We start from the raw sequence: 14,686 nt of genomic DNA, 5'->3' as shown, positions 1-14,686 counted from the left end.
TCGATTATTTAGTTTGTCAACACTTTCTGCAGACTGAATAATTTATCGATTTAGATGATTACATCCAATTAATACAATATTTAGAGTTTTGTGTGTAGCTTCTGTCTTTCAAGTTGAAATTAAAGGCAGTAAGCTTCTAGACTACAGTTTCATCTTTTGTGTCAGACACCACTGCTTATCTAGCCAGCTACCAGTAGATAAAGTATTTACTTCCTATAATAACCAACTACTATTTTCTGAATCTCTGTTGTTTTAGGTAACATGGTTAAAATCTTCATATACCTATGCAAGTATAACAATTTCAGATTTCAAAGAGTGGCTTTATTCTTTTTGTTAGTCCAGCAGTCCTGAGTCATGAATTTCTACCTGTATGAAGCTCTGCAGCCTGCTAGCCACCATCAGCGAGTCCTCGCATCCCTGCAGGGTCCGTTTCAGCTCCTCCCACTCCACACTGATGCCATCAAACGACACCAGAACATCTATGGCCCGACCCGGGTGAGCAGTGGCCAGATGTTCCGCCTCTTCCTACATCACCAAAGAGAAACACCCTTATCGTGACTCTAGCCTTTTATGTTGCATAATATTTCAACACTTTCTGACATTCTAAATTTCCAGTAACAGCAAAATATAGCAAATATTAGACACCACGAAAATGGTCAGAAGTGAAAATATCAAACCTAAACTCTGATCTCCTTAAACGTTTGTGGAGTCTCTACCTGTAGATGCAGTAGCTTGGGCTCCAGGACAGACAGGGCTCCCTCCATGGTAGAGAGGCGCCTCTGCACAGCGAGGACTCCTCCCAAATCACTGCTGACGTACTGGGTGGCGTCTATGGCTTTTCTCTTGTCCTGGATCTGGGACTTGATCTCGGCGCACTCCAGCAAGTAGTTCTGCAGGCGCAGCATCGAGTCTAGCTGATCTTTCTTCTGCTCAACCAGCTCCACAATGCTGTTCCACCTGGTGCAGTGTGACAGAGAGAAAAATACTGAACGCTTAGGGAGGAGAGTGGGGTACTGTTAAGGAGAAATATGCAATGGTGGTGATGTACATCTGTAGTAAAGAGTCACTCTCCTTTCATTCAACAGCAGTCATCTGCAATCCAACTAAAGTTGATAAAATATAGACTGTAGGACTATCAGGCTTTCATCATTCATAAAATTTAGCAGAATAAACCAATCAGCCTAAGGCCATACAACTTGTAATGCTAGTTGGGAAAGATAAATACGTAAAAGCTAAAAGTAACACAGCTAACGCAAGAGTTCAATGACATGACACTAATGAAGTGGTCCTCTTTGTAATTTTGTTTTTGAGACTTTCTCTGTGACCCAACAGGACCTGTTCTCATGTGAGACAGTTGTTTATTCTCTGCTCTGCTGTGGTTTCAGCCCAGGCCTGGTCTGCTCACCATACCGTCACACAGTATGTTCTCCTGAATCTCCTCCAGACCAGCATGTCTCAGTGTACGCCCATTCAGCCAAGATCTACACACTCACACACACTCAGACACACACAAACACGGATCCCTGTGATTGTAATGAGGTAATGGTCAGTTCACCAGGAGGCAGACAGAGCTCTCAGCGGGCAGGCGGGAAAACAGCTTGGTGAAACCGACCTCAGAGCTACAGAAGATGATGGTGGCCATTTTAAATCAAAAGATCAATCATAAAGAGAGTCATAATGCAACCCTTTAATTGTACAGTAGTCATCAGCTCATATCTTAAAACTAGGGCATTATTTATATCAGTTCCAAACCTGAGTAATTCTGCTAATTTCTTCATCTTAATTGCTGTTAACTGTTGATGTTAACGGTTAAGAAACAAGAAAAACAGAAATCGATCTGACAAAGAAACTGTGTAAAGTTTAGCGAGCTGTAAACGTAGCAGACAAATCTCAGGGGATTTTATAACAATGTGCATCACAGAGTGAAATAGTAGCTTTGACATTTACACTACTGTAGATGAATTTGTTCCACTGGAGTTTGTCGGTGTTGGACCGAATCTAATATTGTGTGCTACATATCAACAGCCAGATATTACGCAGTTAACGTCCCACAACTGGAACAAAATTGAAATAACTAATATGAGTACAGATAACTGATCATTTTTTAGGTTTTTTTGGTTTTTTATTATTAGGACAAGTGCTCTCAAGTGAGGAAGCCGGTACAGATGGTCACCCTGAGACAGACAGTATGTGCCAAGGTCACAAGACTCACGGACAGTCGGCTGTCATGGACTCTGTTGCCAGACGTAGCAGCAGTCAATGAACATGACTGAGAGAAAAGCAAAACCCAGAGCAGGGTCGACCTCGTCAGACATTAATATGATCAAACGTGTCTGAAGCAAAGAGAGGGACTGGTGCAGGAGGCACTCAGATGAGATACCACTGTTTTACAGGTGCAGCTCAGGCACTTAGATAATTATGTAGGAAGATGATAACACAGGTAGGAGTTGAACATCTTACCAAGACAGAGACTGACAAGACAAATGTTGTGTTAGTAGCATCCTGTTATGTTATTAGTACATGCTTCTAGTAGTAGAAGCACCACACTGTCTGTCTTAGCATTAGCGTGTTTCATAAAGTTGGTGCATGTTAGTGGCGGCACTAGCGGTAACTGTAGACGTTGTTTCAGTACCTGGAGTTGAGGTGGTCCTGGCAACCTCTGACCTCTGTAGAAGATGGATGGCCTCCATCCAGCAGCTGCTGAACTATCTGATTAACGTCCAGGATCCTTCCCATCAGACTGTTCATCTCCTGGTCCAGGCTCTCAAACCTACAACAAGGGCAACAAAGGATGTGTTGGGACGTTCAGCTACAGACTTGAAACGCTACCAGTTAACCAAGAAGCCTAACTTCTCACCCAGCAGCAATCAGTACTTTTGTATCATTCCATTGTTCTTCCTTTCCACCTCCTTACCTGTGGGCCACCACCTCCACGTCCTCCAGTCTCTCAGGGATCTCCATCTTGTCCAGCCACTGCTCCTTCTCATCGATCCATAGTTCGCAGGCGTTGACTTCACTGAACATGCGGTAGACTGCGAGGGCGTCGTGAAGCCACTGTTGTCTGAGCACGGCGACTTCAGCAACCTCTGTGTACAGCTGCTCCACCTCTCCCATACGCATCTGCACCTCCTGCAGAGAGGAGAAGTCACAAAGAGAGGCCAAACACATTGATATTGAGAAACTTGAACATTTTTATGCTTTTAGATTGTTATATCTTTACCCACCTCCTGTTCACGGTATTGCAGTGGCAGCGCCACCATGTGTTTGCGCAGAGTCACCACATGCAAGCGATGTTTGTCAACAGCCTCACTGACCCCTCGGTGTTTCTTCAGCAGGGACTGAGTGGAGTACTCATCGTGTCCGAAGTCTTCGCTGGAGACCAGGCGGTAAGCGTCCTGCAGCCAGGCCACCAGGTCATCCATCTCCGTGGAGAACTGGAAGAAGTTGAGTGCCTCCTGCAGGTGGCCAAGACGTTGCGCAGCCTGGTCCTCCAGACTCTTCCACTCGCCTTTAACCTCCATAATGCGTTCCTGGATTCCCGCCGTGCCGAAGCTCTTATCGCTCAGAATCTGCTTCCCTCGCTTCATGGTGTTCTGGAGGAGCAGGGTTTTTTATTTTTAATTTGCAGATTTTAGGATGTGTTGTCTATAACACATCCTCTCAACATTTTCATGGGCTTCAGAACTTTCAAAAATCAACAAAACATTAGGTACAAAAGTAAAAATTTGTTCGAATATAACAGTCCTCCTCCTTCTTGACTGTGATAACGTTCAGTTGATGTTGAAACAGCATCAGAAAGGTGGTGATTCAACCGGAGGATGTAGTTTGTGGTGCTGTTAAAAATGCACTTATAAAGCTAAGATTTACTGCAGGACTGTTATATTAGAATGCAATCATTGTCACTAGTGCATCAAACGAACTGCCTAGTGAGTGTGTATCAACACACTGCTGTAAAACCATGCTGCAAAATGTCACCACAAGTCAAACAACGCAATAATATCAGGATCGTTCTCCAGGAGATATGAAAGTCTTGGATAATGGATCAAAACAAGTTTGAGTTCATAAAACATGAGACCAGATCTATGAAATCAAATATGAGAGCAATTGTTTAAAAGAACTGTAGTTTTTAATAATTAGAATTTAAAAGCAGATTGTTTCAAAAACAACCACATATACTGTATTTCTGGACAAAAAGCTGTATTTGCAGTATTCAGAACTTTTATTACGAAAACATTTTCTTTTAGGGAGGCTCTGGATTCACTGAAGTACAGGAAGTTCAGAACAGAAACTCCAGGTGCTGATTCACATACACAGACAAAAACACACACCTGCAGCAGCGAGCGGTGAGCCAGCAGTTCCCCGGCCAGAGTCTTGTGTTTTTGTAGTAACCTCAGCACACTGCTCAGGTCCTTCCCATAACCCTGAGCACCGAGGATGGAGCTTTTCTCTCTGATCCAGGCCTCCGACTCCTCCAGCTCCTGATGGGACAACAAACAGGAAAACAAGTTTTAAAACTATTATTTAAATAGGATAACACACGTGATTCAAAAGGTTGATCCAATAAAAATTATATTAATTGTATGAGGAACTTCTGTTGGAGTTAGGGTTAATCAAACAACGGCTTCCACTCACAGCACTAGGACAAATTTGCTAGAGTAGCTTATCGTGACCCACCCTACTATTCTCTCCCACTGAAATACAGTAGGCGTGTTATTCATGAATATTTAAGTACACATATGCAGTGAAAACAAACTCTCAGCTATGAGGCGATGAGCACTGCAGAACATTTTGTAAAAAGTGCCACTATTGAATTTGTGTTACAAGGGAAAGTCCTAAAGTAACAAAAATATAACAACCACTGGTTTGTAGATATTTATGTTTAAAACTGAATTCATGCACCAGCCGTAAAAAAGCCATTCACAGTTGTCAGAAGCATTCAGCAAGCAACACAAGAAAACACACTGGCCTCTTTACTTGCAAGGAATAATTAAAGTGACAAAATAGCGCCTCTTGCCTTGAACTCTCGGCACATCCTACCTGAAAAAAGGCCCACAGTTGTCTTGATTCCTCAAGCTCAGCTCGTCTTTTAGCTGCCAGCTGTTTCAGCTCCTCCAGACAGGAAGACACGTGGTTGACACGGTTACAGATCACCTGCGGGTCACATGGTTGGTAACCTGGAAGACAGAAAATGAGCTTGATGAACATAAAAATAAAACGCAGCAGATACAGCTTGCTTAAATAAACACACACTGGCACACTGAGCAGATCACCTTACCGATATCAAGTTCTAAAAATCAATTTTCCTGTTATGCCAAGGTTAAACACATCTTCAGTTGACTTAATTAAGTCAATAATGGATCATTGCCTTGTCATGACTGACAACAAGCACCCGGGAAAAGTTCAGAAACAACTGCTCCCTCTTGATCATAATCCTGTTGACTCTTACTGTGAACACCGTGCAATACAATCCATAACAGATAACCCTAAAAAGACTGGAACTTAGTTAAGACTCCTGGCATCACATTATCCTCGAGAAGCATAAAACACTATACACAAGTGTGTGTGTGACTGTGTACCCTCTATTGTGGTGAATTTGAGTGCAGCAGTGTTGAGCGTCTCGACTCTCTCAGCTTGCACAGTGATATCGGCTTCCTGCAGACTGTGTTTCTGCAGCAGGTCGTCCACCTCCAGGAGATGCTTCCCAAAGTCCTTTGACAGCAGCTGGACCTGACAAGAAGAAGGATATGGATGGGAAAGAAGGTATAACAGGATACAATGGACATCATAAATCTTCTCTGCCTTTCTCCTTTGACTCCTTTTCCACATTTCTCCACATCTACTGTGTCTTATTCTCTCTCTCTTTCACACACTCTAGTACCTGTGTGTCTTCCATCCAGTCAATCATGTACACCATGTCCTGAAAAGTCTTCTGCAAGGCCAGATTCTTCTCCAGCCGGGTCCTCCTCCCAGCCACCAGCTCCTTCAGCAGACTCCACTGACCCAGGATGTTCTCTTTACGAGCCAAGATACGTCGGATGTCGTAGTAGCCCTCCGTCTCCATCTCCACAGCAAGTTCAACAACCACGCCGATTCGCTCTTCGTACGAGGCGATGTCCGCTTCAATGGCCTCGTGTTTCTTCATTGCTGCCTCGACTGCTGGTAGGTCGTAGCCAAAGTTGTCCTGAAAGCAGAGAAAAAGGTGGAAAGTGTTCAGCTGAGTCTAGGAGAGACACAAAACTGATGAAGATCAAACAAAGAAACTATGACGGCAGAGATGATATATGTGTACAATGTGACTTCAACATTTGAGTTTACATAAAACATTTAATAGAATTTCTAAAAATGAACTGAAATAAGGTGCATCTCTTTTTTCAGTCAGTCACAGAAAAGCACATTTGCTTATACAACCTTCAACAGAAGAAGTTTTATGAGGTTAGATGGGTTCAGGTACTGGATGCATTCACACACGAGTACCTGTGATACAAGCCTCTGATTCTCGTTGAGCCACGCTTGCCTCATGGTGGTTTTGTGATCAAAGCGCTGAGCTAACAGTTCCAGCTTCTCCTGACGAATCAGCTCCTTACGCAGAGCCACACCTCTCTCATGCTCCGCCTTCTCCAGCCTCTCCCAGGCCTAGACAATAATTAAAATGTGTTTAATAGCTGTAACGTAAAGGAATGAAGATGACATGCTGTATTTAAAATAAAAACAACACAGCTGCTGGGTGTATGACCTTGTTAATGTCTGAGATGAGCTTCCCCTCATGAGGCACGTAGGGTTTCTGGTTATTGGCTCTGAGTTTGCTTTGGATGGTGAAGAGAAGGACCTCGAGATTCCCCTTCTCCTGGAACCTGGGGGAGAAACAGTTATTTACTGATCCTGCGTCACAATAACTTTCAAGAGCACTCTCCAGTAGAGTACACGGTAAAAGTTCTTCCAACTTTGTTCAAAGAAAAACAGAGGTCAAACACCGAAGCTGCAGATAGAAAGTTGGTCGGGGTTGATCAAGGACTCTCAAACAGCATGAATGCTTGCTGACAGCTCGGTCTGAGGACTCTGTTTAAAGGGTGACCTCTCTGCTACTCTGACGTCTCTGACAGCTATTAATCACTCACCGAGAGTCGACTGTGTGACCGCATGGATGTCCCTCTGCTGCTGTCTTTTATTTAAAAAAGCGTTGAATATAAATATGTGAAATAAAGAAAAAAAAATCAGAATTATGTGTGTGTGTGTGTGCATTTTAGTCATAGGTCATAAGTCAACTGCTGGACACAAACACTTGACTCACCCAGAGCCAGTCAACTGGACAGTAATGCAGAGTGTAACCAGGCCTATTGATATTATAGTACGTGTGTGTGTGTCTGTGGGTATCATCGTAGCTGCCAGTATACTCCCATGACTGTGGGATCATGGGTTTAGTACTGGGCTGTTTGTAACGCTGATCCTGATGATGCTGGACAAAAAGCTCAAGGCTCCGTGAGTCTGTAGTTGAATGTGTTTCATGAATGTTTGCATGTTCACACAGACCTCACCAGACCTGTTCTACAACTTGTTTTGCTCCTAATGCGACTGTAAGAGTTCCTTATATATTTCTATGTGCATGTACACTTCAGCAGATGGCACACAAACACATGACAATATCTCTTCTGAATTACATATACTAGCTCTATATCCAAACGTACTTGATGGGCTTCTCTATAGTGCAGTAGGTTGTGAAGGCCTGCAGCTGCTGCTGAACTCCTGTTAGCGAGTTGGCGAACTTCTGGTTGCTGATGACAGCGATGGTCTTCTCTATCCACTCCAGCAGCTCTGACGCCAGAGCCTCGTAGCGGTTGACGATCTTCTCTGCCTCCACACAGTTGTCTAGCACCTGAGACATGATGGAAGAAGGTTTGGGGAAGATTCAGAGAGGAAATTTGTCTGGTCTGTAAGCTTTTATCATACTGATGCAGTGTCCCTATGCATAATTGAAGAGCGCATTTGTTACCTTGCCAACCCTCTTCCCCTCCACAATAAGAGCCTTCATCTTGGAGAAGTAGTGGTAGTAGGAGACCACGTATGTAATGATGGACTTTTCATCTGGGTTCTCTGTGTTCACATCTGAAACAAAGAGCATAGACATTAACATCTTCAAAACTTCTCACCTTTTTATGAACTATTATGGATATTTATGCAATGAGGTAGGGCCACCACCTTCGGGGTCCAGGAGTTTGGTGAGACCCAAGTGCTGCTCTGCGACATTGAAGGCTTGCTGGAGGTTGTGAGTTGCATTGGATCGCGTCAGCTTGTGGAACTCTATCAGGTCAGGTCTGGAGAGGATGCCACAAGATGATGAAACAGAATCTGTCGTGTGTGTGGCTACAATACTAAAACTGCATATTGTATAGTTTTGGTCATGTTTATACATCAAAGTCACATTTCTTTAAACCCTAGAAAACTGAGAAATACTACTAAAAATAAAGGCTGAACACTTGCTGCAATCTTATAATAATAATAATATATATATATTTTTAACACATTAGTATACCACGTGTGCAGACGTGTCCTACCTGTGTCTGTGTATGAGGGCGTTGAAAGCAAGGCCATCTCTCCAGCAGGTGGTGAAGTTCTGGATGTTGACCTCGGGATACCTGCAACGTGAAAAAATGTTTCTTAAATGAACAAGAAGAAGCCACAACTTACAAACACACTGACTTGGTGAAGGATCCTGTAGAGTTTCCTGTATTTTTAATGTCACTGCTCACCCTGCAGTCTTCATCTGGCACCAAAGCAACAGCGCATCCTTGGCAGAGCGAGTTTCTCTGTTGTCCTCCGTCTCTATTTTGATCACCTGGATCTGAACGAGAACAGAGCAACACAACAGTGTTCAGTGTTTTTGGGGAGATAATGTGAGACCTTGCATCTTCTGTTTCTGTTAGACAGCGTGCTGCTTTATTTTTGGGAAGAATCGTTGATGTTTATTGAAAACTAAAATCACTGCACACACTCATGTTTACGTCACCTTGTCCTGACTGTATTCATGAAAACTAAACTGGACCAATACAGGAAGAAAAAAAAAAAAACATGAAGGAAAAAGAGACAAGAGCAATATGAGTTGAGAATTTCAGTGTAAAAAAACACACACACACACACACACACTGGACTGTGTGTCTCCAGAGAACGACATGTAGAGTCATTACAACGCCTGATGATAGGTGACAGCGACAGCCATTCAACCAATCACATCACAGTGACATGATCTAAGGTAATTGGGGACATGACACCCTGGAATCAGCTGCTGCCTACGTCGCTAGGCACAACATTGCACACAGACACATACACAGACACATACACAGACACACACACAGACGTGAATATTAAAAGAGACACAAACATAAAGTCTCTGCATGAAACCTCGTCCAAAAGATAAACATGTGTTTGTGCATGAAGAAGAATATGTTCACAGATGAGGTTTGGGATTTTGTCTATCCTGAGTGAATATTACTCTTAGAAACAGCCTGACAGTCGGGTCCATAAATATTTGTGCACTGATCACAATTTTCTTTCTTTAATTTCTTTATTCGTTTCAGATCGACTGTGGTTGCACACAGAGATAAGATGATAAAACTTGTGTCCATGTCCAAATACTTATGGAGCTGATACATAAATAAGAGTGAGAAAGGAATATGTTTTTGGTCAGAAATAGCGATTTCCAACACTAAAATGTTATCTGCTCCCAGTAAACAACTGAAACTGAATATCTCTAACTAAACCTACATCTAATTAAGTATATCAAATATACAGAAAAGCTTGATCAACGTGTCTCCATTCAGATACACAACAAATGAGCTGGCAGTGTAAGCAAACGCACACACAATGCACACAACACAAGGACACCCAGCCAACCATATATAACACTATAACTGAAGTTGCTGCAAATAATAACAGTCTGTTATTATTTGTATATGGTCCTGTAAATACATTAGGTTTACCTCTTCCTTTGCCTGTCAATCCTCTCCCTTCTTTACTCCCTCTCTCCCCCTCTCTCTTTCTGTCTCTCCCCCTCTTTCTGCCTGTGTGCAGTCACTGCAGTGGTTTGGCCCTACCTGCTGACTGGGCAAAGCAAACTCTCACTTTCACCACAGAGGAAGGGAGGAAAGGGGGAAGAGAGATGAGGATGGACAGAAAAAAAATAACTGGAAGCCAATCCAGACGTAAAGTTTGCCCCAATTTTTTTGTAAACCAATGAATCAGATTTTTATTTGGTCAGAAACTTGACTGAGCACACATCACTGATGGTTAAAATTGACTGAAGGTCACAGTTAGGTAGCACCCATGCTGTTTCCCATCATCCAACCACCCTGTACCTCTACTTTTTCATAATTACTATATCTCTCTCCCTCTCACACACACACACACACTCCTAAACGCCAGTGTCCTCCACTGCTCTCCTTTCTCAGCTCATGCAAAATTGAAGAGGCCTTCGACTGGTGTCTCCAGGGAGAACATGACGACAGCCAAGCTCACAGCTACTGTAATGGTCACAGATCTAGTAGTCAGCTCACACTACTCCACTCTTAACTGTACAGTTACAGTTGTTTAGGCTGCAACAAAAACATAAACAGACAAGGCTATCAAGTGTGTTATTCTCTTAAGTGTCACTGAACTGCAGCTATAATTTGGAGGAACTTCACCACTTTCTACAAAGTCTGCTAAAAAAATGACCCAATAGCATGTCATTAAGATTACCCTGCATTTGTGACAATCTATGCAAGGTGTGGTCTTAGGACTAAATGACCATAAACGTCAATAATTCCAAACATCACATCCATTCATTTCAGTAATGATACACAGAACATTCTTCCTCAGCTCTGGGTCACACATACTACAACATAATTCTGTTAGCAGTGCTGTTAAAAGTGCTTCTGTGGTAGGTAGCCCAGCCTAGCATGACAATACAGAGCCCCAAGAGACAGCTAGTAGGCGACTGTCCACCGTGAATGTTACAGAAGCAATAGTGCTATATAAGCATTTTGAGCCAAGGCCACACTGTAGCACCGAGGCGTTATAGAGAGAAGCTGTGGGCTTCTGCTGTACTTACATGGAGGGAACTGATCCTGTATCACTGCTGCAAAAGCCTCGAAAAGTGTGTGCGTGTGAGTGAGGGCGTGTGAGCAGCAGGAATATATGAACAGATATCGTAGTTGTGTTTGACTATATAAGATGGACGGACAGACAGAGAGACAGATTGTGTGGGACGGACCATGCGTGCCGTGGGTATTTGTGTGTGATTTGTGTGTGTGTGTGTGTCTCCGTCCTTGTTGAAGAGCAGACCGCTACCTCTAGGCCACTGAGTGACATTCAGACTTTATCCACTACACACGGCTGTCGCGGTCGCACACGGATGACGTAGCCGCTGTGACAGCCTTTCCCAAACTGAACCGCTGGCAGCTCGTCCTTAATGATGCCACTGCTGATCACAGCAACCTTGTGCTTCACTAAGAAAACACGGGCAACCTGTGCCAGCATCTCAGCGCACTTAAAGCCTGGGTATCCACAAAAATAAACACCAACACAAAAGAAAATCCTTTTTTGTTCATAAAACAAACAACATATTTAGTTTTTACCTTTGGATGCGACTCACTCCTAATCATTAAAATGTCATCTAATATATAGCTGTCTCACACATGCTTTATGTTTACCTGGAAGCGTAGGATGATGGTCCAGATAAGGCCCAGGGTGAGGCGGTGGTTTCCATCCACAATGTCATGGGAACCAACATTTTCCAGGTGAACTCTCTGCTCTTTGAGGAACTGCAGGGCTTTGTCAACGTTCTCCAGGCAGTGGATCCGCATACGACCCCGTGTAGGCCGCGGCTGAGGGAGGACAGAGGATCAAATTACAACTGCAAACTTTAAAAGGAGACTAAACAGGAGATACATTTTTTCTCATTACTGTAGAGAAGAAAACAAATTAACATATCATCCAGTTCTACTTTTTAAAAGACTGTTCTAAACTGTGCTTCAAAGGACTAATTCTAAAAAAAAAAGCTAATTCTTTCTACCCTGTATTTACACCTGCAGCAAATAAGACACAGACAAATCTGTAGTTAACAATATATTGCAAAGTAAACATAAAAATCTTCCAGAGAAGCAGTCACTAGCCCTATAACATTTACATAAATGTGCAACCATACATCTAGTGAAGTAATGAGTTAGGTAACAGCAAAATGTATCATCACTTATTGATGTTCAGAAAGGCTGCATACGGCGCTTTCACCATCCTGAGACATCTCAGTTAAAGGAGATTATAAAAACTGACACAGAGCCCATCATAATTTGCCAGCGAGAAAGGGTTCCCACCAGAAGCTCTCCACTGAGGACCTCCAGCAGTCTGGTGAGCATGTAGCCATCCCTTAGATCGTTGTAGAGGTCGGAGATGCGACAGGAGACTCTGGCCAGGTGGGAGTTAACCCACTTAGTAAAAGTCTTCTTCTGCACTGCATCTCGTTCATCTGAGGGGAACCCGAGAAACAAACGAAACAATTTGATTCCTAAGAAACTAAATCAAGTATGATCCTAAATATAATTAACTACAAATTCCTCTTTTAGACTTAATATAAGCTATGTATTGTGTGTTTTTGGAGGAGTAGTATAATTATTATCACTAAATCAACAAAGAACTGGACTAATACACTTGCAGATGTCTTTGTGGTGTGTGTAGATGTGGGTAAAGCTGTGCATTAATCTGTGTGGGACCCCTGACCTGCCAGGGCCTTGATGCGGGAGCACTCAAACAGCTTGGAGCTAGTACACTCTGTCTCCCAGAACCCAGAGCTGATTGGTCGGTTGTTGTTGTTGAGCTGGCGCTGGGCTTCCGCGTTGTCCAGGTCTGGGGAGGCATTAGCCATCGCGCCCGACGCCCTGCAACACCAAGAAAACAATATAAAAAATCAGTTGTCTGTGATATCTGCATGTCCGTCCAAAATGGAAGTGCACATTTTTAATTTCCAACCTGTTCACAATTTAACTCTTGCTGATTTCACACATCCCATCCCTTTAAATTCCTCTTTAGCCACACAAGTCGAGCGACTGAAGGAAATCCAGTCTTCAAAATGCGCAAATATTATAATAAAATCTTAATAAATAAGATCATGAAGGATGCAGCACCTGTCCTTGACATCAAAACATTTTACAGTCGCTTAAAATAAAATCTCTGTGATGATTCAGGGGATGATGGGAGACAGAGAGGAAAAAAAATAAATACTTGGCTCTCTCATCTCTCTTGTCTTTCCTCTTGACAGATGGAAACAGGGTGATATAAATAGCTTATAAAATAACTTCTAAAGGGAACTATTCACAACAAATAATAATGAAAAGACAATCTGCTCCGTTTTCTGATATCCATCTGAGGTGTTTGATGTCAACTTACTTTAAAACTTGAGGAGAACTGAAACTGAAACCTGACCGAGAGCCCTGGCTATCTTCAGGTAAACAATACGCACCAAGCAATGCAGACGCATCCATTAGAAAAGTCAGAGCAGACACAAAAATCAGCAGGCTAGGTGAAAATTTAAACTCCTTGATGCTGGAGAAGTCTGGCAGCTATCAAATGAGGACACATTCCCCTCGACTGTGCAGATATTTTAATGATTTTGTCAGACTTGAAAGGATAATATTTCATTCTTTATACTTTTATAGCGCCTTCTAAATACACGCTTTTTCACCAATTAGCCATAACATGTAATTATGACCACTGGTTATAAACACTGTTCATATGAATAACACTGATTATCTGGTTATCATGGCACTGAAATATATTAGGCAGCAACACTGTAAGTGACAGGATATGAGCGACTCTGACAAGGACCAACCGGGTCAGAGCATCTCCAAAACTGCAGCTCTTGAGGTCCAGTGGTCCTGTTCCGCAGTGGTCACTAGGTCACTATCAATCAAACGAGGTCCAAGAAAGGAAAAGGGGTGAACCAGAGGGTCACGGGCAGCCACGTGGGGAGAGAACGCGCTGGTCAATACATGGAACTGGATCACGGATCAATGTATTTCTTTATCTTTCTTTACATCACGTGAAAGGCTGGGAGTTTGTGCGTTGCATAGCTGGTGAACATATGGCACCAGGATTCAAAGAACACCCCCTTGCCATTGTCATGGGGGTGTGTGCTTGGTCTGCAACAACATCCACATGAACACCAGGACCCAGAGCAAAATTAGTCCATACGTCAGAGAGAGATCCAAAACTTGGCAGAAACTCCAACAACGGGAGCACTGAATGCTGATTGAATTTAAAAAGTGTATGACGTCAGAGAAGAGCTGCACAAAAGCAAAGCCATACGCAAGTTGTGCCAACTAAAGATAAATCTCTGACACCAATGACAGCACTAGTGGAAATCTCTTTCATTACTAAGCAAAATTAAGTTTATCACAGTCGAATCGATTCATGAAATCAGTAGCGATACCCGGGCAAAAAACATGTTTTACCAGTCTGTGGTGGCCAGCGTCCTCTTCTATGCTGTGGTTTGCTGGGGAGGAAGCAGCAAGAAGAGGGACGCTGCTCGACTGGACAGACTGGTGAGGAGGGCTGGCTCAGTGGTGGGCACAGAGCTGGACTCTCTGGTGACAGTGGCAGAGAGAAGGACCCTGGACAAACTGCTGTCCATACTGGACAACGCCCACCACCCTCTACACAACAC

At 43.1% G+C, this 14,686-nt stretch overlaps 1 protein-coding gene across 1 annotated transcript in view; it reads right to left on the bottom strand.

Moving 5' to 3' along the window:
* Positions 1–12,922, bottom strand: part of sptbn4b (spectrin, beta, non-erythrocytic 4b) — a gene marked incomplete at its 3' end in the record, with an annotated part of 48,280 nt that extends 35,358 nt beyond the window's left edge. The window contains exons 1-19 of the mRNA XM_084558422.1: positions 12,745–12,922; positions 12,342–12,493; positions 11,682–11,855; positions 8,745–8,836; positions 8,550–8,630; positions 8,194–8,309; positions 7,988–8,100; positions 7,683–7,870; positions 6,734–6,851; positions 6,475–6,633; positions 5,879–6,181; positions 5,577–5,727; positions 5,038–5,174; positions 4,329–4,478; positions 3,225–3,593; positions 2,915–3,129; positions 2,633–2,770; positions 717–957; positions 367–525 (exon numbers count right to left, since the gene is read on the bottom strand). Coding sequence (XP_084414548.1) covers positions 367–525; positions 717–957; positions 2,633–2,770; positions 2,915–3,129; positions 3,225–3,593; positions 4,329–4,478; positions 5,038–5,174; positions 5,577–5,727; positions 5,879–6,181; positions 6,475–6,633; positions 6,734–6,851; positions 7,683–7,870; positions 7,988–8,100; positions 8,194–8,309; positions 8,550–8,630; positions 8,745–8,836; positions 11,682–11,855; positions 12,342–12,493; positions 12,745–12,889 — 3,201 coding nt within the window. The 5' untranslated portion in view covers positions 12,890–12,922. The remainder of the gene's footprint in view (positions 1–366; positions 526–716; positions 958–2,632; positions 2,771–2,914; positions 3,130–3,224; positions 3,594–4,328; positions 4,479–5,037; positions 5,175–5,576; positions 5,728–5,878; positions 6,182–6,474; positions 6,634–6,733; positions 6,852–7,682; positions 7,871–7,987; positions 8,101–8,193; positions 8,310–8,549; positions 8,631–8,744; positions 8,837–11,681; positions 11,856–12,341; positions 12,494–12,744) is intronic.
* Positions 12,923–14,686: the final 1,764 nt, after the last annotated feature.

Source organism: Chelon labrosus (assembly GCF_963514085.1).
Source record: "Chelon labrosus genome assembly, chromosome: 13".
Taxonomy (NCBI): Eukaryota; Metazoa; Chordata; class Actinopteri; order Mugiliformes; family Mugilidae; genus Chelon; species Chelon labrosus.
This window is presented reverse-complemented; position numbering and strand designations above follow the sequence as displayed.